General features: G+C 35.0%; 2 protein-coding genes and 1 non-coding gene across 4 annotated transcripts in view; 2 read left to right on the top strand and 1 right to left on the bottom strand.

Moving 5' to 3' along the window:
• Positions 1–9628, top strand: part of LOC118276433 (diuretic hormone class 2) — a 71419-nt gene extending 61791 nt beyond the window's left edge. Inside the window, exons 2-5 of one of the 2 annotated variants that reach the window (XM_035594738.2) lie at positions 4526–4609; positions 5756–5860; positions 6602–6622; positions 8647–9628. In XM_035594738.2, the coding sequence (XP_035450631.1) occupies positions 4527–4609; positions 5756–5860; positions 6602–6622; positions 8647–8776 (339 nt within the window). In that variant the 5' untranslated portion in view covers position 4526 and the 3' untranslated portion in view covers positions 8777–9628. The remainder of the gene's footprint in view (positions 1–4525; positions 4610–5755; positions 5861–6601; positions 6623–8646) is intronic. The other variant, XM_035594739.2, reaches the window with a different exon arrangement.
• A 715-nt stretch (positions 9629–10343) lies between these two features.
• Trnae-uuc (transfer RNA glutamic acid (anticodon UUC)) lies at positions 10344–10415 on the top strand. Its single transcript has one exon. It is a non-coding gene; the product is annotated as a tRNA-Glu (tRNA).
• Positions 10416–23310: 12895 nt separating this feature from the next.
• On the bottom strand, positions 23311–25316 carry LOC118276020 (catalase-like). The gene is made up of 2 exons (XM_035594148.2): positions 25311–25316; positions 23311–24855 (listed from the first exon to the last, which is right to left on the bottom strand). Exons 1-2 carry the CDS (start codon positions 25314–25316, stop codon positions 23311–23313), a joined length of 1551 nt encoding a protein of 516 aa, XP_035450041.1.
• Between the last annotated feature and the right edge of the window lie 267 nt (positions 25317–25583).

Below are 25583 nucleotides of genomic sequence, written 5' to 3'. Positions count from 1 at the left end.
TTTTTTTATTACGGACTGTTCTGTTGGTGTAGTAGCTTAGCAGCTACTCCGCAACATATCATGGGTTTAATAAATCGGAACTAATTAAATTCCATTGCATCAATTTTATTATCACTGATATACGGCGAAAAGCGTGAGCTTACTGCTCGCCGACAGCAAGCAGGGCGGTAGTAAGCCGACCGACAGGCGCAAGCGAAACAAAATCACCATCGACGTCGACTGTGAGCTTGCACCTCGCTTGCGACGCGCCGTAAGTTCGCTGGCAGCTAACGGTAGCCACAATTTGAAACAATGCCGTGCCGGAACCGAGCCGGAGCCGTGCTCGTTAAATGAGTTTTGACCTTTATCCTAACTAGCTAGTATAACTTGTACCTCATTTACATCATCAGAAACAATATCATTTCATATTATAATTTCACCTACACCGTATTTGTCAATTTGGAACTATTCCACTACGACATGAATCTAATTCGTATGTTGATCTAATTTAGAAATTGTGGCTTAGTTTCTGTGTTAGTAATCTTCATTAATAATACTGAGGCTTGATTTTGGAATCTCATAAGTGTTCTGCGAAAATTGGGTACTCAGTTGTTTGATTTTGAATCTTTAAATTATTGTATTAAAATTCAATTTTCAGGCGACAAAAAGTGCTTTTGCATTGTCTTTTGAAGTTCTAACGATATTTTTTTGTTGATTTACCTGCATCTTTGTCGGAAGAATTTTGTTTGCTTGTGGACAAAACATTTCTTTAAACAAATGTTTATGTAACGTTGTAATTAAAAACATTTCGGTCTTTAACCTTTCCTTCTTTTCCAAACTTAAAGACCCCGATGACTTAACTCTCGTTTTATACAATTTCTGGAACGTGATCACCAATTAATAGTTTTACGTTAACAAAAGCCAATATTTCCTGAACATTGTTACAAAAATTGGCTTAAAGCACTCAACACGTGATTTGTAAAGATTAATTAATAAAAAAAAACTTTTAAGGAAAACGAGAAACGAAATAGGTCAACGATTTGATTACGTAATTACGTATCGTTTCCTACTCAATTCGATTAATTAAAAGTTTCAGCTGAGAAGGTGTTTTATATGTAAATGTTTACATAGTCCACACACTACTTACGAGTTTCTCATTGGTTGATTTGAATGGTAAGCCTTACTAGTATTACAAATGCATAGATGCGTTTGTTTGTTTGTTTGTTTGCCTTTACTACAGGTAGCAATGGAGTCATTTTATGGTCGGATTTTTGTGTTTCATGGTTAAGAGGCTGGAGTGATATAGGCTCAGTATTTCCTTGGCAGATAACAGCAAGAATTATAATGCCTAATCTCTTTTTATCTATAATATAAAAATATGTCAAGATTTCCTGACGCTGTAACTCGAGAACGCATTAACAGATTTGCAGGGTTTTGCATTCGTTGGAAAGGTCTCGTGCTCCGTGAGGTTTATAGTAACGAAAATTCAGACAAAAATTAGGAGAAAAGCAGGAAAACAGGGAAAATCATTAGTGGCGAAACGGAGTTCTCCTGGTTTCCTAGTCAGATATAAAATTCTGTTCTTTAAATTTTATATAAGTTCACACTAAAGCACATCCAATTATTGGAACACGCAAGCCAAATTGTCTCTTATCAACCTAATCCCTTGTGTAACTATTGTTCTATCCTAAATGCGAGAATATTCTATTCAATGAACAGATATAACTAGATGTAAAGGCTTTGAGACGCATTTCCGAAACATTGATTTAGCTCTTTATTATGGCCTTGTAATATAAGGTAAAGGTGATTATTAAATATGGACTAGAAATACATACATACATAACCTCATACGTGTATTCCATCGGGAGTAGACAGAAACAATGGAACGCCAATTGCTACGAATCTTACATAATCTATCGCTTCATCAACAGTCATCAGTTTTTTCATGCATACAATATCTTTAATTTAGTGGCATCCTCATTATTGTAATATAAGATTTGATATTATAATAGGTTTTCAAACCTTTGAAAACGTATTATTTTTGAAAGTCAAAGTTACTCTGAAATAGCAGTCAAAAATCAAAGACAACGTTACTTTGAAAAAAAGAAACTGCTACAAAATTACTAAGTATCATCAAATAATAAACTCATGCTTACTACGACTAGAAGGTGACTCAGTTGCCACTAATCCAACCACAACACATCCTTTGTAAAAGTAATTCGATCAGACTTCATTAGCTTAGCACACCTAGAGCTCTAATCAGCACAAATTATACTCATAAGGCTTAAAACTAAGTAGCAGACCCTAATGAGCTACTCAAGCTAATCTACTGCTTAGTACTTCATAACGTGAGTACAATAGGTGATAGCTTATTTCAGAAGATAATTTTATATGAGGATAATGTACGCAATTTGTCAGTTTGTCAGTTTGAATAGGGAACCTAAAAAGCTAACGACAATGACAAGACGATTCATTAAAATGGCGATGAAAAATTGTTCTGTGAATATAAGAATTTCGGGCTTTAGTTATAAAGGATAGAAGATGGATTTGTTTGATAATTTTGTGGTATCCTTTGTTAGTTTTAAGTTCATTGTGAAACTTATTGGATACTAGTTTCTGCTAGCGGCTTAATTAGCGTTCCCGTGGTATAAAAAGTATCCTATAGTAACCTAAGTTTTACCTTGTCTGTACTCCAAATTTCATCGAAATTCATTCAGTAGTTTCAGCGTGATTGACGGTAAAACATTTATCATTTATAATTTTAGTCAGATGAACTAACTACATTACAACCATTTATGGTGACTTTTTGGCCTTTACAAAATTAGGTATCAGACTTCCAAAACATAACCTTCCTTTTTGGAAGTTATTTCTACTGATATCATTGTAACCCAAGTTATTGTTCTTCAAAAATAAAAACAAAAACATCTTACCTAATCACACGCGAAAAAGACAAGACAAAAATCCCTTAAACTGGTTGGTTTATATGAAACCAGTACATGTCACAAAACAAATAAAGACCAAATCTGAACAGACAATTGCGTCACATTTAGCAGTTTATACTTCCGAACGGATAAACTTATCCTATTGCTTATTGGAGTTAATCGGATCCTGTTGAGGCCGATCCGGAGAAACTGACTGCACAAATCCGATTGTAATCCTCACTTGCAAACTGTAGTCGAGAACTGAATAGTTTAAGTGCACCACAAGTCTTTTATACAGAATAAACTTTAATGGACGCTAAAGTTTATACAATAGAAATGAAACCTTTTGATACAGGATTGTATGAAGCTGCTCATGTTCAATCTAATGGGGTAGAACGTTGATAAGAAAATGTGTGACTCCTATTATATTTTTGTTTTTAGGCTGTGATCTTTAAATGTTATTTCTATCTATCTTTATATTTTGGAATGTATATCAGCCCGTGATGCTTAACTGCCACGCTCAGAGACATTTAATAATTGCTTAAACTATTCCTTCGTAACAATTTTGTTCCGAAAACAATTGCTATGGACTGAGTTAAGTAACTATGAAATGACTCTGAATACGGCGAATAATGTTATATTTTAGAATGAGACACGGTGTATGTATATCAGTCTCCTTTTAATACTAAAGTAGTTTGAAAATTTTGTGATTTATTTTTGTTTTCGTTACTTATAAAAACTGTAACACTTTCTGGCCTATTATACTCTCCCTTGAATTGACGCGTACAAGTCCGTAGGCCCAATTTCCGTATCCCTTTCTACTGATGAGGTAAAGTGAAATTTCTGATCCCTTCTGAACAGTTGCTTTTGAAATAAACCCTCATTATTTTAAGTCAAGGCTTTAAGTTTTACTTCTAGGAATTATTGTTACGAAAAGGTATAAAAGCACGCCCACTTCCAAACTTTAGTAGTAACACTAACAGAAAAGGACATTTTAAAAGCATTGTAATTAATACGTTATTTGTCTAAAATTTCTAGCGTGGTCGTCGCCATTTTCAATGAATAAATTCAACGGTTTCCAATTCACCACTTGTCATAAAAATAACTCAATGTTACGCGATCCGTTCTGACAGTTTACTCAAAAATTGAAATGTTCACTGTCAGTTAAATTCTTATTGATATTGACGTTGATTTTATTAAAAGCCTTTTCCAATTTATCATTTGGTGGGACATTGTCCAATTTTGAATCAAGTTTGGTCTGATTTCATTCATTATCAGTTTCTATTTTGTCTGTGTTGAAGACAAAATATTATTGTCAGGAAATGTATTGACTATACCCTGTTTATAAACGTATTCCGTTAAAATTACCGTCTTTAAATATACTTTTACATTTTTCTTCCGTGATAATTATCCAATGACTTCTTCCGCTTTGAGCGAGGCGAGAGAGAGTGTCAGACTCTTACTGACTAAAAACCATCCCGTCCCTACTCCTGATTCTTTAGTTGGAGCCCCGGTAACCCGCTAGATAGTCCACAGCTCCAAACCAGTCCGGAATTTTTCTTCACTTAACATCTATTTTGCTGTCAAATAAAATTGCTTAAAAGTTTTATTATCTTTTGTTCCAGGATGGTGCGTGCAAGCTGCCTGCTAGCGAGCTGCGTGCTCATGACTCTGCTCCTCATCATGCCCGCCTCTGCTTACCCCAGGTAGTGGTATAATTTACAGTTCATTATTAACATCATCCAATACTTTTTTTCATAAGCCTTATTTTGTTACCTTATGACAAAAAGTTTCTTAGTATCCACACTGCGTGTATAAAGCACAAATGCAATTATGACGTAAAATTGGCTACTACTACTACTTGGCTACTGATAAAACTACCATGTTTAATAAATAATAACTCTGAACGGACTAAGATTAAGAAGAAGATGAACTGAAGATTAACGGAATAAGAGAACTTGACGCCATAGTAACTTTTATTCAGCTCAAAATTACCAATCCAATGTCGTAACACACATAGATATTGGAAGGTGGGACCAGGATTTGCATCCTCCTATGCATGAACATTTTAAAAACAAACATACGCTCTTAGTGTTTCCTTATACTCTTGCAAAATATCGGCTTCCAACAAATGCTAGTCTGTCTATTACTGATTATGAAGTGATATCGTCACTAATATAAGAGTTTTGTCCCATATCCATTGATGATGGGACCTTTCTTTATTATACAGGCGTTATAGTCCTAAATGTAGGCGCCACTGATGTCATAAGTCCACGGCGTAGGCCTACAGATATGCCATTCATTATTCAGTATCACGACCGGCTGAAGTAAGATGATAGATGCTACTGTCTATCCGTTTAATGAAATTATCCGTTTGACTGACGATCTTGATTTGTTGAGAATGTTTCATTCAAATATCAAAAAAAACGTTTCTTCTCCAACGTGTTTCGACTAATAAATTAGCTCACTTTGCCAATTGCATTCATCTTGTTTTCTGTAGCAAAGTATTAGTAAGGTTACTAAAAATTAAAAGCAAAATTACTTTGACGTCCTACATTCTTAACTCAAAATTTATTTGAATCCGAATACCCCAAGATCTTTATATCTATATCTAAACACGAAAGTGTAAAAAATACATTCTACTAATATTATAAATGCGAAAGTTTGTTTGTTAATTTCTCCTTCACATCAAAACGATATTTGGAACAGGGGTATATTATGGTCCGAACCAACACATAGGCCACTTTTCATCCCAAGGGCAACACAAGCAAAGCCGCTGGCAGAAACCAGTGCAACATAAAGTATAAAAGTACAATTCTGACACATTTTTAACACGCATTTTTTGTATTTTCTAGTCCGAGCAACTATTTCCGTGAAGACATTCAATACGAGCCTGAAGAGATCATGGATATGCTGAACCGCCTCGGAAACCTCATCCAGATGGAACGCAAAATGGAAAAGTAAGTTCTGGAAGTAATTAGCATTAAATCACTAGCGACTAATGTATAGCACTATAAAACTTTTAGGGTTAAAGGGAAGAGAAAGTAATTGGTCTAGATATCAGATGAAATTGATTGTTATACGTTTAACGTAGTGTATCAAATTCTTATTTAGTTGTTCTGAAACAAAACTGCTTCACAAGTATTCGCACTTCGGGAAGACTAGGTGTGGTAACTTATAATGTTATAACAAGGTTTTAAATATCTATAGAAATCGTAACACCTGAAACGGAAACAATTCTTTATATCTAAGAGTTGATATTTAAATAAACATAGAATTCTTATCTGTAGAACAAAATTGATGTTAGACAGTTTTATTATGAAAAATTGCATTGGTAAAAATTCAAAACTATTCCTCCGATAAAATGTATCTGGCGTTGCAAAAATCTGCCCTAAAACGAAAATTAACATAAAGTTGATCTTTCGTTAATTCACCTAACTATTCGAATATGTTAAAATGTGTCCATTGTGTTCGGGTTATTTTGACCCACTGGGGTTAAGATCCAAACCTATAACCAGTAGGAATCTAGAACAAAGCGTATATTAGTTTATAAATTGGTCTTTAAAGTTTGGGTCAAAATAACTCCTTATTTTCAAACAAAACCCGATTTTACAGTATTCTATGTACAAATTATTCTTAAGGTTCATCACCATTAACATTGTTATCTTCTACTTATGTAATATCTTTTTATCTCTTTGCAGCTATAAAGAAGACATTACTAGGTACGTCTGTCTGTCGTACTTAGACAATTGTAGTTATATGTGCTTATTTTTCTTTGACATTATTTCTATCTTTTACATTATAATTTAGTAGAAGTTTAACATTTTTATTTAAACTTGCATGGACTTGTTCTATTTAGTCTAAATTATTAAAATGTTTCTAAGTTGTCTTTAGTTAATCAACTTGTTAATCTTTTAGTGTTATTATGTTAGCTGCTACTGTACCTGCTAGCTGCTTCGCTTGATTGTATAATTCAAATTCAGTTAGCTTTATTAAATCTACGATTGTTTGCAAGGAGTTGTAGTGTTCCGTTTTTAACTTCATTCCTTGGATTATTTTTGTTTTTTGTGGAATAAACTGGTAAACGAGCAGGTGGATAGTGAGCACTTGGCGCCGCCCATGGACACCCGAAACACCAGGGGAGTTACAAGTGCGATGCTGGCCTTAGGAATTTAAGGGTTGATAGGAAATCGATAATTCGGCGTCCGGTAACCTCACCCATACAAAGAAACACAATGGAAGCATTGTCTCACGTCGGTTTTCTGTGCCGGCCCATTCGTGCCAAAGCATGGCTCTCTCACACTTAATTTTTGTTATGTTCGTTACAATTTTTTATCATTTTACTGTCTTTTAGATAACATTGTTTTAAATTTATCTCTTTTAAATGCTTTACTTGAAACCCAGAATATTTGTAAGACTGTATCCAAAGAAAATATCCTTACTGTTCCACTGACATTGTTTCTTATAAAAAATTGTGACAAAACCAATAAATATAACAATACTATTGCCTTTACTATATTGTAGACCAAATAGTAATATGGCGGTATACTCTAGAGGCCTTTGTTTGAACCCAGCTAACTCCCGATAGTACTCGTTACTGACAGACTTTTGTGGGAAAATATACCTAATGTTGTTTATTATTTTTGAAAGCAAACATTCTCTGTATGAGAAGACTGTAACACTAGATCCTTTTACGCTGAAATGAATGAAAATATGTTTTAACCTCTTGGCTACCGGTATATGAGACACTACTGAAAACACATCGTGTCTCGCGTAGATCTATGCTACAGCATACCATGTGTTAAGATATTCTTCAATTTTTTAAATGGAAGTCACCATTGGCATTTATGATCCACCATGGCATTCAAAAACAGGCAATGAAACAAAAAGACTGACAAGCAAGTTGTAAAAGAAAAAATGCGAACAATTTGCAACAAGCATTTTGTTTTAAACCAGTGGAAACATTTTTCATGCGATGCAGGGAAACAATTTACAACAGCACTTCAGGGAAGCATTCGCATTACTATACACAGTCCCGTGAACATTGAAGTCAGCGTTTTCATATAAAACGTCGAAAATGCCGAACAAAATTCTCTACACCTCACAGTTTAAAAATGATTTATCTTTTTTATGCTCAAAACTTTATTCGTTTCACTTATTTTTTAGTACAGAGAGAGGCTCAATTCCCATACTTGACAAAAATGTACAGGATGATATTTTCAAGCTTTATAATTTTGTTTTTTATTACCTTTTACTTAAGTATCATTTTGCATTGCATTCCGATTTTTTTGTACTTTTTAGCATAGATGCATGAATTTTCGGTACAATACCATACATCAGCATTAATCTAGCAGAAGAAGCGAACTAGTAACCGCTGTTATACAGTGACCAACAGGAAAACCATTTTCTTATTGTTTTGACATAAAATCGAAAATTCAATGACACAAATTGATAGATTGGAATGAGGACTTGCTGGTCACTGTACATAAAATTAATTATAGTTCTCTAAAGGTAAGCGTCCACAGGCACGCATCGTACGCATCGGACGCATTGCGCGCAACGGATTTTAGTTTGTCTTGTATAGAAACCTCACACAATATACAAAAAATAATCCGTTTTAGGCGATCCGTCCGTGATGCGGCCTGCATTCCATGCGGATGGAATGCAGGCCGCACGTGGAATGTGGACGCTTACCTTAACAAACCATAACTGCTGTATCTAACTGTTCCCTTTTCTCAAATTCCAGCGAGAAGCGAGCCCTTGATCTTGGCCTGAGCCGTGGATACTCTGGCGCCCTTCAAGCCAAGCACCTCATGGGACTGGCAGCAGCCAACTACGCCGGAGGCCCCGGAAGGAGGCGACGAGATGCCCACTAAGTTTAGAATAAACTTCCCGAATACTGCACTGAGGTGGACTAACAACTCCATGGAACTACATCTTCATGCAGTACCTTCTACGCTTATCCATCAGTCTGGCTGGCTCCATTGGACACTAAGTCATCCATTATAATATAGCATATAGTCAAATTTATTCAAATTAACGCTTAACGTGATATATTTCTAGTCAGATTTTATAACATCCATGTTGTAATTTATGTATTTTTTATGGATTATATTATTGTCTGTTATGCGCTTAGCGATGAGTTCCCAATGATAGATAATTTATCTGATGGTAACGAAGAGATAAAGAAATTGTTATATCTATACTTCTCAGTAGAGTAGCCAAAAACAAAATATTTCTACTATATTTTAGAATGACATTCTATCAATAAATTCTGATATGATTTGTGAATTTCCAGTTCCCTTGTAGTAAAAGTTTTTATGAAAAACGAAAAGTATAATATTTGACTGATTTTGATACATTTCTACGAGTCTGATGTCGTACCTAAACCTATTCTAGTCATCACTAGTCATTTCGTACGTTAGGTTCCTTCTTCATTCCTATATTCATTCCATTTCGGTGTCAGTATTCCTTCAGTATTAAAAATATCATTACTAATATCTTTGAAATTGTAAGATTTAATCACGAATGTCTTAAAACGCTTAATATTTATTGTAAATTAGATCCTACCAGTATTTCTTAAGATCCCAGCTGTATCTACTAGATTCACTGTTACAAAACCTATGTATGTACGTGGCAAACTAGTAACTAGATAAATATATAAGTGATAAATACCTCCTGTCTAGAGTTTATTGTTAAAAATAAAGAGATATTCATATTTATATAAATGTGTTTACATTAATGCTTCATGTTATATCTATGTCTATGTAAAATCTAACAATATCACTTATTAATGCAATGACAAAGGCTTTTCAATGAAATCCCTCACTTCTAATCATTTAACAATATTCGTTATACTAAAATGACTCAATTGGAGTATACAGTTCATAAACAATACAAAGTTTAAACATTTTTTTTTCTTCAAATTGTATAATTATTTACTAAAAGCCTAATAACGCCATCTATCTATAATGGCATGAAACTTAATAAGAGTAGTTACTAGCGACATCTAGCGGTCAGACCGTTATACACCTACACAGATAGAAGTCTATGTCACTACCTAGTTCACGATGAAAAGCATAGATGTCACTACTTGTCAGCTTCAAATATTTGTTGGTCGGAAAGTAATTTTACAAATCTTATGACATTGAAAAACGATAAGTGAAATTACAATATTTATTACAATTACTTAGTATGAACAAAAGTGTATTTTAACAAAAGAAATGTTGCTATTTGATAAATAATAAGTAGTGTAATTTTTATTTAAAACTCTTAATCAAATTAGGTTGTTGCATATTACAGCATAATCCATCTTACAATTGCAAGTCATTTATTAAAATTATTTTTTCTAAATACTTAAATAAGATAATTCTTAAATAAAATTATTATTGTTATTCACTTGTATGTACAGAGTATACAATAATTTCAACCTAATAGTCAGTATCCCGTATGGTCTAGTGGCTAGGATACCTGGCTTTCACCCAGGAGGCTCGGGTTCGATTCCCGGTACGGGAAAATCTTTTGCACTACATTTCTCATTTTGTGTTTTTTATTTATAAAGAACCTTACTAAAACAACGATTATATATTAATAGCGATTATAATTTATATAGTTAATCGTTTCCAACCGTACATTTTAGAATTCCTTGTCATTACTCATTAGCAGGTCTACGTTCAGCAGTGAATGTCTTTTGGCTGCTAATAATCATGATGATAAACTGGCAACGTAGAAAATAAAATGAAACTTTTTAATCCGTAGCAGAAAAAATAATATTGATTCATTATAATCGTCTGCACTGAAGCTAAAGAGCAGTGTCAACAAAGGTGGCATGCGCAAATAAAAGGGAGCACATCCATTATAACAAGACCTCTGACGTTAGCAAATTTCTTTCCACATTGCCTCAGTTCGTACAACAGTAGGGTTCGAGAGAGCTCAAGTTATGCTGGACTGCAATGCTGGTAGATTGTGTATTCGGATGGATGGCCATACGTTTTTTTTTTCAATATGGCTGCTTTCTGTATTTATCGTTAGTGTATGTTTAAAGTGTGCGTTTTCAAGGTGATGTAGAAATAAAAGTAGGTTTAGGTAATAAAAAATTGACATCGCATCAAATTATAGGATATTTTCCACCAGAGATGTGCTATGCTACATTGCTGGATACGTTTGGCTTCCACCAATTATATTTATTGGTACACATAGCTTAGCACTGATGGGAACGGATGCAGCTCAGCTATGTTTTTTAAAAGTAAATGGGAAGATGCGGGCCATGAATGTGTGGCTTCCTACTATCGATACATAGCATACTCGAGCTACGCACCTTCTTTGCACAGCTACAAAAGCACCTTAGTATCAGTGGAATCGGTCACATAGTTTCACAGCTTAGCTATGAGATGCTAGATAGCATATCTCCGGTCACCATACTATCATCACTATGGTCGGTTAAAATGTAATGCAAAGTTGTGTCGTGTCGTTTAGCTACAACATTTTAGTAAGGTGCTTAGGATAAACAGTTTAAGAGATAATTGATGATGATCTGATTTGTTGTTTTTGTATTGACGTTATAAAATATATCATACGACATAAGATTTAATGTTCAAATTTAAATGACATGTTTATGCTGGGTTACAGCTGTGCCGTTAAAGATTAGTATGTCCATAACAAAACAATCAAAATAACAAAATATAATTACGTACTCAAAACAAAACACATTTAAATTCTGCTTACCAGTGACCACATTACACCCCTACCCCCGATGTTCAATTGTTTCCACCGCTCACTTTGAACATTAGGGTCGCGGCTTCACTAGAGCTCATTCATGGCATCATGATGTGGTTAGTTCACACTCCCCTGCCCACCCATATTCCTGGAAAAATCCTTTACCGTGTGCCTTTATGAACCTGGGCTTACCCATTCATGTAAAATAGTTCATAATGGTTGTTTTTTATTATGAAATAATGAACTGTAAGTTGTAATGCTTAAGGTTTTAAGTTTCCACACCTACCCTTATTAGTTAAATTAGATACATAGGCACTTTATAAATCGATTTCATAAAAAGGAGGTTCTCAGTTTGATTTGGATTTATGTATGTTTGTGCGCGATTATCTCCTGTTTGGCTAAACCAATTTTGAAGTGGTTTTCAGTGTAGTATTTTTTGAACTTAAGAGAACATTTTAGAACGTTATCTGAAAAAAAATAGAGGCGGTTAAGAAACAGGTCAAACTGAAAACCTCCCTTTTTTTAAGTCAGTTAAAGAGGGCAACATAATATGCCAATAATTATTATGCCGCTCTGTCTGCCCAAATAACTAAGCAATAAGCAATATCCCCCAACCCATCACCATTTAATAAGAATCCTAAAAAACAGTATCCACTCACCCGTATCGTCCTAGTTTCTACAATTCGTATAAGGGGTCATTTGGCAGCAGAAAAACTAAGTCACCACATTCCAGTTGAAATCCTCGTTAGCCTACTTCAGTTACAGATTTATGGATTTGTATTTTATCAATAGTTAAGTATAAACTGATAGAAAAGTTGAGAAACAAATCTATAAACAAATGCATGCTTTCAGAGAACGACTTGGTCTGGTAACTATTGAAGCATGGGAGAGCTATGTTCGGCACGAATGGGCCGGCTCGACCGAAGTAATATCATGGCCTCAAAACTGACGCGCAACAACGATTGCGTTGTCTTTGGAGGCCCAATTACCCCTCTTCCCAGTCCCTAATTTCCCTACAACCCTTAATTCCTTACTCCTAAAAGGCTGGCAATGCAGTTGTTACGCCTCTGGTGTTTTGGGTGCCAATGGGAGGCGGCGATTGCTTACCATAAAGTGATCCGTCAGCTCGTTTGCCAGGTATACTTAAGTATACCATACAAAAACCTAAAGGCCTAATCAACCTAATAACAACAAATCTTTTTTACAAATAAAAATCTTTGTAACTGGTATACCTGAATGAATCGCGTAAGTATTTAAAACTGAATTATTTTCTGTACAGTATGACTTTATAAAGAGTGCTCTTCTGTAGAGACATGAGTTCGCACTGCTAAATATCAACATACAAAAATATTTCGAATCAACTATCGCTATTTTTCAAAACAAACCCTTAAAATCAAAGTCCTTGAGTCTATTTTCCTATCACCTCACCCTCAAAATCACTACATAAACTTGAACATAACACTACCTATCTTAAGATTGTAGACTTCTCACCGAGCTTACAAGAGCGTTCTCAACGGGGTCAATGACCCGGATCGATAGTGCACCTTCGTTACGTGAACACGGAGAAGTGCAGGCTTCTAATTAGAACCTAGTGCCTTGTTTAGGTAATAGCTTAGGCACTTGAGAACTATTAACCTTATGTAACCTCGTTATTTTGTTTCTAAAAATAACGCAACGTTCTTGACGATTTCAAGTTGATTTTCTAATAACATACACGTAATATAGTTTAAAATACTGGACATCAAAGTCGCACATTTATGATAGTCATACATCGTTTAGTACCGCACTCAGAGACATTTAATGATTACTTAAACTATTCCTTAGTAAGAATCAGTTCCATGTATGGACGGCTCCTTTAATTTTTATTCAAAATTCGAATAGCGGTTACCAGAATACAAAAATATTAACGGTTTCGGAAATAAATGGCTGTAATATACATACGGACAGACGAACAGCCAGACATGACGAATCTATAAGGGTTCCGTTTTTTGCTTAACAAAAATTACATAAGTAGGTATATAGAAAAATAGAGTAAACCCGTAAGAAACATTCCTGCCCATTATTACCCCGTGTCAGGATTAAGCTTCACCAAACAAAATGCCACAACACGCTTCATTCATTACATCATAAGATTACGTGACGTCACTCCATGAAATAAGGATCTGACTTTACCCAAATCACGTTTCCTATATTTGTTAGCAAAACACATAACGCTGACCTCTACATAGACTTATTTATCCACCATCATACTATTGTATGATTACATAAGGATATACCTAATAAAATGTAATTTATTTTGTCTTGTGAGTACGATGGCTTCAAATTGAATATAGGGAGTAGTGATTTTGGTCATCATCATCAGCCCCTGTTCGTCCACAGCTGGACATAATTAGTTGTATTGTTATTGTGATGACCACCCAAACGCACATGTAGCTTCCTTGTGAAAGTTCTAAGATTAAATGGGAATACACAAATTTATGAATGGTGTATTCCCATTTACTCTTAGAACTAGAATGATTCCTAAATCAGAAACAAATCTCAAAACAATAATAGACCATCGTTAGTCAAATTAACGTTCATTTTCCTATAATCAAATGCCGCAGAATCAAGTTAACCTGTTGCGTCAGTCAGTAAGTAGTCAGGGATTGAACCGACCGATGATTGAACTAACTGTTAAATCCGATTTGTGCCACAATTGCCGATAGATGAAAATGGCTGCTCTATTATTGGTTTCCGTTGTTAAACGGGAAATAATCACAGAATGATATTCTTGCGTTTGTTTCAGATTGCAATAAGACTGCTTGAATAACTTAACAGAAAACCGACGTGAAACAACGCTTGCGTTGTGTTTCATTGTGGTCCTTTCCCCAACAACCTAACTACCCCTACCTATAAGTGACCACTGAGACGGAGAAGGTTTGAGCATTAATCGCCACGCTTGTTCAATGTGCGTCGGCAATTTTAAAACTTATACCTAATTAGAAATTATAAACCCAGGTTTCCTTACGATATTTTCCGTCACCGTTTGTCTGTGGTGTCTAAATAATCTTACAAAGAACATAAACTACGGAACGAAAAAATGTCACATTGGTACTTGCCGTTGGTAGGAAACCGCAATCTCATGCATGAGAAGCGGGCTTAAACCACCGGGCTACCACGACACGTGGTGGTGTATGCCATCATCATCATTTATCACCAGCGTGTTTTCATCCACTGCTGGACATAGGCCTCTCCAATGGCACGCTACTGAGCTCGATCTTCAGCTCTACGCATGCAACCACTACCAGCCACCTAGCGGATATCGTCACTCCACCTAGCTGGAGGGCGCCCTACACTACGCTTGCCTAGATGAGATACCTAAGTGATTCTACTAACCACGGAAGAACCTCTAAATACTAAGAATGATGACCCATCCTTTCATAAACCTCAGCAAACGTAGCTTAACTTTAGAACGGGTGGTCGTGAATGTGAATATGCTAGGAGCTTATTACTCCTTATATCTCTAGGTTTGAATAATTACACGGGTCACAGACTAAAATCTGGGCCGAAATTATAATTTTATTATTATCTAAAGGTTCTACCTACGGACTGTCGTGTTTTGCCCTAAGAGTGGGAGTATTGTAGATTTGAATTTTCATACCAAAGAACATGTTTTATCAAGAAACTGGTCGCTTTGTTTCAGATATTTTTAGGTCGGTCGGAATATTTTCGTCTTTGAATTAAATGGTAGCGGTGACTTTTACAAAAGTGTACTTAGGTATGTTTATTTTCCGAGAAATATGTTAATGTAGATATTAATTTGGAGCGGTTTTGTTCAGTAATTTTCAGAAAGTCTAATTATTTTAAATACGGTAATCGGCAATCCATTTAGTAGTCCGTTCATCTATTGTTGTATGACTATATCAATGTGTTCTTAAAAGGATCATTTAACTTTTAAACCCGTATGACATCGAAGCATAATCAATAAACAAACATACAAAATATTTTTTGTCTTTACATAGACAAATATATTTTCCCATCTGACAGCAACATGGACAAATTAGCACGTCCAAACAAACAAACAAACAACCTCTACGTCTACAGCTTTATTATATATCGAAATAGTTGTCACAACAAGAAAAAAAAAAATCGAAGAAAACATTTTTCGTTTTCCATCTATGAAACAAACAACGTCTATGTTTTTCTTACAAATTGGTTTGTGTCAAAGACAAATGAACGCAACCCTCTGCCATTCCTCTTATTGTCTGCAAAGTTATTTTTAGAAAAAATATTACTTTGTGGGGATATTTCTAGCGTCTATCTTAGCTGTGTGTGCTAAGAATGGATATCTTCTAAAAATAGAATCGAACTTTTTAATAAATGTTCTCTTTATCTTTTATCCTAGAGATTTGTGCCAGCTAAGTTATTGTTATATTGGAATTAATTTCTGTTTTAGATAGAACTTTTATTTTCGCTTCTCAGAATTATAATATACTCTTTTTTAAGGGGGAAAAAATATCATCCAATGACTTTTCCCGCACCCAACGCATGTTTTTGTTAAATCACAGCAGTTGTATTGTGCAATACAGAAAATATAAAAAAAGGTTTTGTAGTCATCATACTCGGCGAGGCAAGAGGGAATGTCAAACTCTTACTGACTAAAAACAACCCCTTTCCTACTCCTGCCTTTCGATCCGAAGCCCCGGGTAAAACCGCTAGGTAGTCCGCAATAGCTTCTGTTAGCGGTTTCGTACACGTTACAAAGCAAACTCGTACTAAGTATACTAATAGGCTTATTCTGTAAATTCGATATTATTTTCAGAAACAATGACATGGCAAACCGTGATCGAGATCACTCTGATTTTTCAAAATTAAAATTACAGAATACCCCAGCTGTATACCTATAGGTACCTATAGGTATAGGTAGGTTTCACCAACACCCACAGTACAAAGGCCTACCCATACCCACACATAAATACACACACATATATATACAAGTAAATACCTACATAAAACAAAAACACGTCCCAGATGTATTTTCCAGTCCGGATGAAAATTTATTCATTGAACATTAAAACCAGACGAATACAAAATTTACTTTAGCATTTCGGACAGATTAAATCGAAATGGATTGAATGAATATCTATCTATTTGTTCTAGATTTAAGGTTTAAACTGGTTAAAATCCAATTAATATTTATGTACCTAATACTAATAGTCTTTATGTTATTAACTAGTCTGGCTATTGTTCCGCGGTTTTGTTTGTTTTGAATTAAGACAATGGGTAGGTACTTTGCGATTCGATAAAACTATTGAGATCTTATATGTATAAAATATGTTAAATTTATTTTTATTGTTTATGGTAACATCTAGTATGTCTATGATTGAGATACACTCCTCCCTTTTTCCTTCTTCTCGGCTTGAATACAACCACGTGCACTGGTTTTATTTAAATTAATAAATGAAATATAAATATGCATGTATGTACAGCAGGACCTCTTTAATCCGAACCCCTTAGTCCGAACACTTTGTAATCCGAACCCCCGACCCGAGTTTTGCTGTCTCGCTCTCGCACGCCATTTACTTTCCGAACGTCAAAATACTGGATTTCTTCAAATTGTTGAATAAAATATGTAACGTTTATAGATTAATACAAATATTGTATTATCTATGTACCAATTATGTAGTTTTATTTAAAAAATACCCTTATCATCTATATCCCTATAATCCGAACGCTCCACCAATCCGAATGGGGGCTAAATTTTCAGAGTTCGGATTAAAGAGGTTGATGTATGTTTGTGCCCGATTATCTCACGTTAAGCTGAACCGATTTATGCGAAAATTATTTTTTTTAATATATATTTTACCTTTTCTTAAAAAGAAAAGATAAAAATACAAAAAGTAGGTAAATAATGTAGATTTAGTAGAACTGTTTATAAAAAAACAATTTTCAAATATGTTTTCATATCAGATATCCATTGCATTGAAGTCAAAACTTTTTGTTTAATCAAGTCTCTAAGTAAAGGCTTTTGAGTATAAAAAGTGTAACTTTCATTTTAAAAATATACTTTAATCATTTAAAGTTATTCTTGGCACATTTCTTAAAGTTTCATTTTCAAAATCTGTGTAAGAAACCGAGAGGTTTTAATGTTCAATTTTTGCAAACTTTTCAACAATCATCGCCAGAGTGAATAGAATTGAATTAAGTTTTTTAAATTCTGTAGCATCTGCTCGAGTTTTGAAGTAAAATTACCACTCAAAGACTTTTTAATTATTTTGTCTTTGTTGCTTGTGTATAATCTTTAAATAACTATTCTTATTGACAAACCAATCTAATTTTCATGTGCATAGCAGTAACACAACATTCGATCATTTACATATCTCGTGAGATATTTTGTAAACTAGGGGTATTCAACTAAAGTTAATGACATTTATCAAGGTACATACTTATACAATCGTGTTCGGAGATTAGAAGGAGGATAATTAGGCCTCCGGTAACCTCTTTCACATTACGAAACACAACGCAAGTCGTTGTTTCACGTCGGTTTTCTGTGCGGTCAGTCGGCTTTCTATGTGGTATCATTCCGGTCATTGTCATGATTAACGGGGTAAGCATGGCTCTCCCTACAATTAATTATGATAGTTTGCCGTTAGGTTTTAAATTGTAGGGCCCACACCCTTATGTATGAGAAGCAGGCGTCTTAAACCTATGGGCCCAAAAGGGCATTCTTTGGACTCCTCATATTATGCATTAAAATTTAGCACTGTTCCCATCACCAAAGAATTCATAAGTGTGCTCTCTAAATATTCTCAGCTAGAATAGTTTCCTTCCAACTACTCTCTGTAAGTGGCACACTTATCGCAAGTTACAGATCATTAAGTAAACCCACTTAGTTGTGTTACGAGAGATGGATTTTCCGAATCTCTTCCATTACGTGAAAAACAAGGAACACATCTTTGGGCTTCTTATTATTTTTGATCTGTGATTTTGCGAGCTTGTTTTTATTTAATCTTTTGATTATAGTATATTGTTACTAAGTTAAGTTTTAATATAAATGTTATAAAAAGAAAAAAGTTATATTTTTTTAATATACTATTTAAACAATGTTTCACGTGATTATTAAATATTATAAATATGACGTAGATTAAGTACTTTTGCGGTGCCCAATAGGGCATTTATAGTTGGGACATAACCCATTACTTAGTTTGTTTTCCATAAATTAAGACCGTTACATTAGATCGCATAATTTAAGTGATTTGATTTGATTTATGACTCTGAGTAAGGCAGTCAGAATCTTAGAAAATAATTTCTTTCGGTAGAAATAGTTGACTATTGAAAGTTAGAAATAATATTCATATGTTTCTGCTGATCATTTCATTAATATCGCTAAGCATTTGAATCTAGGACAGATTATAAATAAAATAAAATTAAATTTACCAGAATTCAGTAAGAAAGAAGGCTTCTAGAAAATAAAGAATTCTCCAGAAATAAAGAAGCGAAGTCGAGCATGCCACCAATATTCTGTAAAGGGTATTCCAGTTATCCGCTAATAGCTTTTACTGGTTCGCTGGGTAACTGTCAGCGCTAACCGCTTTTCAGATTAACTCGGATTTTAATTTGATGTGTAAACGTTTTTACTGAATTCGTTCACTGTATTTACAAACAAAGAGTTGGGTATATGGCTATTATATCCATATCCCACCTATATATGTATAACAGTGAGCCATGCTTCGGTTCGTATGGGCCGGCTCGACAGGAGTGGTGCCACGGCCTCACAGAAAACCGTCGTGAAACAACGCTTGCATTGTGTGGGTGAGGTTACCTGAGGCCCAATTATTATATCCATCAATGTTACTGTCCTTTTCATTAAAATACAATTCGAAATTTCATAGAAATGAGAATGATTCACCATTCTATCATAATTATTATTGTTTCTGCTATCATTTTATTTGAGACGACGAGATGTTTATTAATTCATCTTGAATGATTCAAACAACTATTACCAACTACCTCAAGTTAAATGGACGCTTCTGGTAAAACTACGCCTTTTGGTATGCTACAATACACTAACACTATTTGTATTATCTCACTCACATTCTAGAACAATCGATCGATCTGTTACTAAAGATGGTGGTCGAAAATTTTAGATGTTAGAACATTGTTTGACATTTTTCCTTCTTAGTCAGTTCTTTGTATTAAGACCTTAGACTTAATCTAATTTCCCTCTTATTAATGTTTTGATCAGTGCTCATATATTTAGTTCTGTTCATCGTCATTTTACCCTTTTTATCATTTTCCACCTAGAACATGTAACTTTTCCACAGAAAAACGATCTATCATAAAAATACCATTAGAAAAACCATTCCATAGCAGACTAGACAAGTTCTAAGTATACACAACTAGAATAAACGGTTGAGCTAACTTCCAGTACAGTGGACAGGTCGAGGCAGAGAGGGAGGAGGGTGTGGAGGAGGGGGTTTTCCGAAACAACGGGCTCGGAACGACCCTCCGCTTATAGACTGCTATTTACATAATCCGATGAGACGCAACACGTATATAACCAACTGTTACGGTGCCCTTTCCGCGTCCTTTTTACTTATGCTACCCTAGTACTTAGGATTGATTGGTTAGGTACTTTTGTGGTTTACTAATATGTTATTTAGATAAATAAAAGGTGAACGAATTTGTACCTTAAAGAGAAAGGTAGTTTAGGGTTGTTATTAATATGTAATCATCTGCCGAATTACATTCATTGCTGAACAGGGGTTTTGCTCTTAAGAGCTAGTTTCCCTTAATACTTCATACTAATCATACTTAGTGAGTGATATCACACTTAGGGAGGGAACGCAGTTAGATAAATTTTAGACAAAGCCACTGCCCTTCTTGTATCTAGCTTATCGCAGTTTCAGGACATAATTATTTGTGAACATTGAAATCTTTAACTGGATTTACCTTGGGTAAGCATTATCAAAGCCACTACTTTCCTAACCATGTAAGAAAAAGAAGATATTTTCATTTACAAACATTTGGTCGACCCTTCAATCGGATTTTTTATTCAGTAGCTACTTAATCTACAAATACAAGTGAATTTTATATCTAAAATCATTAGTCAGTAAATTCTTCTTTATATCTCTTCTTTAGTCAGCTTAGGGCAGCCATTTTATAGCTAGGATCAAGATTCTACTTGTAAAATATTACTCCCTCCGATATTCACTTTAATCGCAATTTCGCTATCAAATTCTGTAGATATCGAACAGAAAAGGGTCTGAAATTTCGACAGTTCCAAGATAAATTGGGTACTATGTAAAGGAATATAAGAATATGTTGGATTTTTGGAAGAATGGTTGTAATATATTTGAATAATACAATGAAAAGAACTTGTGTGGCCATTTTTTGTGTAAAAAATATGTTTTTAAATTACAATCTAAATATAGTCAACATTATTATTGAACCCTTAGTATGAGTTTGCTTCACGTGTAAAGTAATCGAAACAAGAGTGCGTTCGGCGCTCTGATTGGTTGGTTGGTATAAAGCAAACTCATACTTAGCGAATGCTGAATGCTGCCTGCAACTTTTCGATCATTACAAAAAGTCAGTACAAATATTCAGTCGATTAACTAAACATGACAAGTTTTAGAACTCTGTTGAAGAACTCTGAATTGTAATTTCGGTCACCTGTATTAAAAGTTATGGACATAATTATTCAGCTAGAACAAATCCAAAAGACCATAATTCACGAGTATGATACATGGTGTAATTACCTTTTCTCCAACAATTACAAAGAACCTTCAAATTGTCCAGAAATACTTCCCAAACAATGACCCTTTGGACCATCGGAGCTTGCCAGAAGCCGCAATTTATTAGTTTTATTACTTTACTTCATAGTTTAGTGATAAACTGCTTTATTTTCGCGACATTTCCGGATTTAGGCCATGTAGAAAACAGGTCAGCTCATCCAGCGGCAAGCAATTTCGTTTGACAAACATCTGTGGTACACAGCGAGCGAAATCAGAAGGCCAACAACAATTCAAAACGTAAATAAATTGGAAGGCGACGTCGCCTACTTAGTGTGCCTAAAGTAAATGTATAAATCACTATGTTTCTACGTGTTATTTTATGTATAACGAGCTTATATTGGAATTCTCATATAAAATAAACTCCGTAGAATAAAAAATAATAAGGTGTATTGGACATGGTCAAAAAATAATAATTTTATTTGTCTCACACAAAGTGCATATAGTATCTATATTACCTGCAAGCGTCGGTTCAGATTTTGTTTTTGAAGCAACATCGACAACTCCAAAATTTTCCTTGATCTTCTGCGCATAATTTACTCTTCGGTCCATGTTGACAGCCAGTCCACTCTCAACTCGGCTTCATAATTAATACGTTGGGAGTGAATAAACAGAACTCCACAGCTGAAGTTATCGTCAGAATTAACATAATCAACATCGCCATCTCTTAGCAGGGAAGTGGAATTAACGGCGGCAAAGTATTTTGTACCCTCCCTGTACTATGTTCAAGTGAATTTACATTTTTTATTATTATTCAAGGATGAAGGAAGTGTGTGAATATTAATATTTATGCAGATAGCTCTGTCGCTTCGAGTTTAACCTTTTAACCTTCCAGTACCCTTAGTACAAGTTTGCTTTACGTTTAACGAGATCGAAACGAGAGCGCGTCCGGCGCTCTGATTGGTTGGTTCATTCGTGCCCTCCAATCAGAGTGGCGAACGCGCTCTCGTTTCGTTTTCGTTCAACGTAAAGTAAACTCGTACTAAGTGTACAGAACTCAATAATTTACCAGCAGACTTTGTTCTTGAAAAGCTGAATTAAAATTTGTCGCATCCATGATCTTTATAAGTTCTCTGATTTATATATACAGTAAACTTACTCATTAACTTTAGTATTTTACAAATCTTGCTCAAATAACATCAATCATCGATAAATAACTGTTGAAATCGCAACTACGAAATATGTGTTATCCGCATTTTTTGCAAGAATTGGTATCAATTAACATTTGAGTACTTTCAATTACAATTAGCTTCTAATAAACTCCAACAAGTATCCTTAAATTCTCACCTTTAAATTAGGCACATCCAATGCATCATTTATGTTTTACAGCTTCAAAACAGCCATCCACACTTTATCCGAATCTTACTGCAGTCATAAACTAGGGCGCACCAAAGAAAATTTTGTTATCCTCATTTTATTTCCTTGATAGTTACTTTGGCTGTCTCAAAAATCGTTCACAACCTCTGGGAAGTATTCTAAAGATCTATCTTTCACAACACAGGGGGCCTACTCTAATTCAACGAACGAACGAAAATACTTCGCAGATTACATACTACAATTCTATTTATTGCGAACTTTCGTGAACAAAAATGAACGAATGAAATGAAGATAAATAAACAGGTTTTGATATGAAATTTAAAAATAAAACGTTATTGTAAGTAATTCTATTAGTAAATCAATAAAACTTACGGCCGAAGATTAAACGAAACTTCGGATTCGAGAACCGGAGTAGGTCTCCAAGTCTGCACTGCCCAAACACAAACCGATCAATAAGAACAAAGAAAATAAAACACAATTCCATCTTTATAAATAAATCAAGATCCAACCTCTAGTACAATCAATTCCCTTCATAAATATTTTTAATTGATTTATAGTACATTGAAATTTTCAGTTAATATTATAGATCCAAAATCAAAAAATGATTAATGAATACTTAATTTGTAAATACTTTTCGGGTAGTCATGTTCGGGAGGTGCTTCAGCTGTTGGGACATTTCTGAGAGGTGTCATTGGCGGAGGAGTAGCCTGGGCCGCCGCTTGCTCAGCCATTGCTTGTGCTAACGCTATTTGATAACCAACCCTCACACGATTCCCTAAATCTTGATCAACCAAATGTAAAAGTTTTATAGCTCTCTGTACCACCGGTGGTGTCACAGGCACAAGTGACATGACAATATTATCTATAAACCTCTGCCTGTGGGCTTCATCTTCTAGAATAAAGTTGTAGAAATACCACAATGGTTCCAAATCAATAGCATTGTTTTCTAATACTTGTAACTTCTTCTTTGGTCTCCTTTCATCCACATATGGAACTGGTCCATTGAATGAATTAGGATAATAGTTGGGAGCGTTCTTCATGTTAAAGTGAGTTGGTGGTCTTCCATCTCGTACATACGTCTTCTCGTACAATGGCATGTTCACTAAAATGTTGTTGTGGTTTCTTCCCAGACGGTAATTTTGAGTGTCCCTATAGAATGCTCTTCTACCGCGGAACAAAAAGTCAACTGGACCAGGAATACCAGGTACTAAATGACCGGGATTAAACGCTCCTTGTTCAACGTCTCTGAACTGATTTTCAACGTTTTTGTTTAGTACCAGTCGACCAACGGGCACAGTGAAGAATGTGCCATTCTTCCAGAGTCTGGTAACATCAAACGGATCGTAATCCAGTTTTTGTATATCATGCGGAGTCATTACGTCAAGTTCTAGTCTCCAAGCAGGGAAGTTTCCTGCATCTATGGCGTTGTATAAATCTCTGTTAAAGTAATCCGGATCTGTAGCTTGAATAGCGGCCGCTTGAGCAGTTGTGAGTGTTGCGATACCTTGCTCTGTTCTAAAGTTGAATCGCACATAATGTGTCTCCCCATGCTTATTTGAAAGTTCATAAGTGTGAATGGGGAAAGCATCCATCCGCCTGTAGCCATCTGGTATACCATAATCAGCGAACGTCCAGAAGAGATTATGGTTGATTACGGGTCTCAGCGTCATTAAATCCCACTGTGCCGTGAAATCGAACATTTGGGTCTGAGGATTTCTCTTAAAAGCATGTACCAGGTTTAAAAAGAACATCGGGTCTCTGTAGAGGTAAACAGGTATCGAGAGACATAAAATATCTAAGTTACCCTCTTTCGTGTAGAACTTAATGGACATGCCTCTCAGTTCTCTGCCGAGATCAGATCCACCAAAACCTTGTAATGCAGATGACAGCCTGACGACCAATGGTGTTTTCTTTCCTATTCCATTGAACACATCAGCGTATGTATACTTGGAGACATCGTGCGTGACTTCGAAGTAGCCGAAGGCTCCTGTACCCTTGGCGTGTACCACACGTTCCGGTATTCTTTCACCATCAAACGTCGAAAAAGTATCAATAAGCCATTGATTATTAAATTGATCGGAGTTGATAGTCAGTGTGTCTCGAATCTCAACCGGATCTCCGGCAACTTTCGTCCATAATCCTATCGGTCGCTGTAAAATAAAAATATTTATGCAAAACTCACGAAAGACTAGTTAAAAGATTTCTGATTGATAGATAAATACTAAAACAAAAATGCATAAAAAAGAAATAATCAAAATATATAACCAGATTTATATGTATTTATCTATTTAAAAAAAAATTGCAATACTGACTGCCTCATTGGTCGAGTGCGATTCTTTCACGGCACGGACTTTGGAATTGTGCCCAGTATATGGCAAAAAGCTCTCTCCCTTACATGGGATTTATAACACAAATGGTGATAAGTGCAAATTATAATAATATGCGTATGTCTTTTCTCTCAAAAGGACATGTAATAAAAATTAAAACCTACCGGATGATCTCTCTTAAAGTCCAACAACTGCCTTTCAACTGGTTGATATGTTACATTTTGGTAAATAACACTTTCCACACAAACTATTATAGAAAAAATACACGGAACAATCACCTTCATGATGGAATTGTTCGTTTTCTGTGCCGATTCAATAAATCTCGCTTATATAGCCTAACAACAATCATTTACGAACAAAACGCAACTAGATACGTACCAACATCCGCGGTTTTAAATCAGAATTGGTATTAATCAACGGTTGTATGTTTAATAATATAATTAGCTTTGATTATTCAAATGCTCATAAACAATCAAAAAGAAACATATTGCAGTTTAGCACATAGCCAGGCTTTTGTTTAAAGTGAGGAAAATCAGGCATCAGCCCTACTG

The sequence above is a fragment of the Spodoptera frugiperda genome, chromosome 31 (genome assembly GCF_023101765.2).
Source record: "Spodoptera frugiperda isolate SF20-4 chromosome 31, AGI-APGP_CSIRO_Sfru_2.0, whole genome shotgun sequence".
Taxonomy (NCBI): Eukaryota; Metazoa; Arthropoda; class Insecta; order Lepidoptera; family Noctuidae; genus Spodoptera; species Spodoptera frugiperda.
The sequence above is the reverse complement of the archived record's forward strand: the minus strand, read 5'-3'. Positions and strand labels throughout refer to the sequence as shown.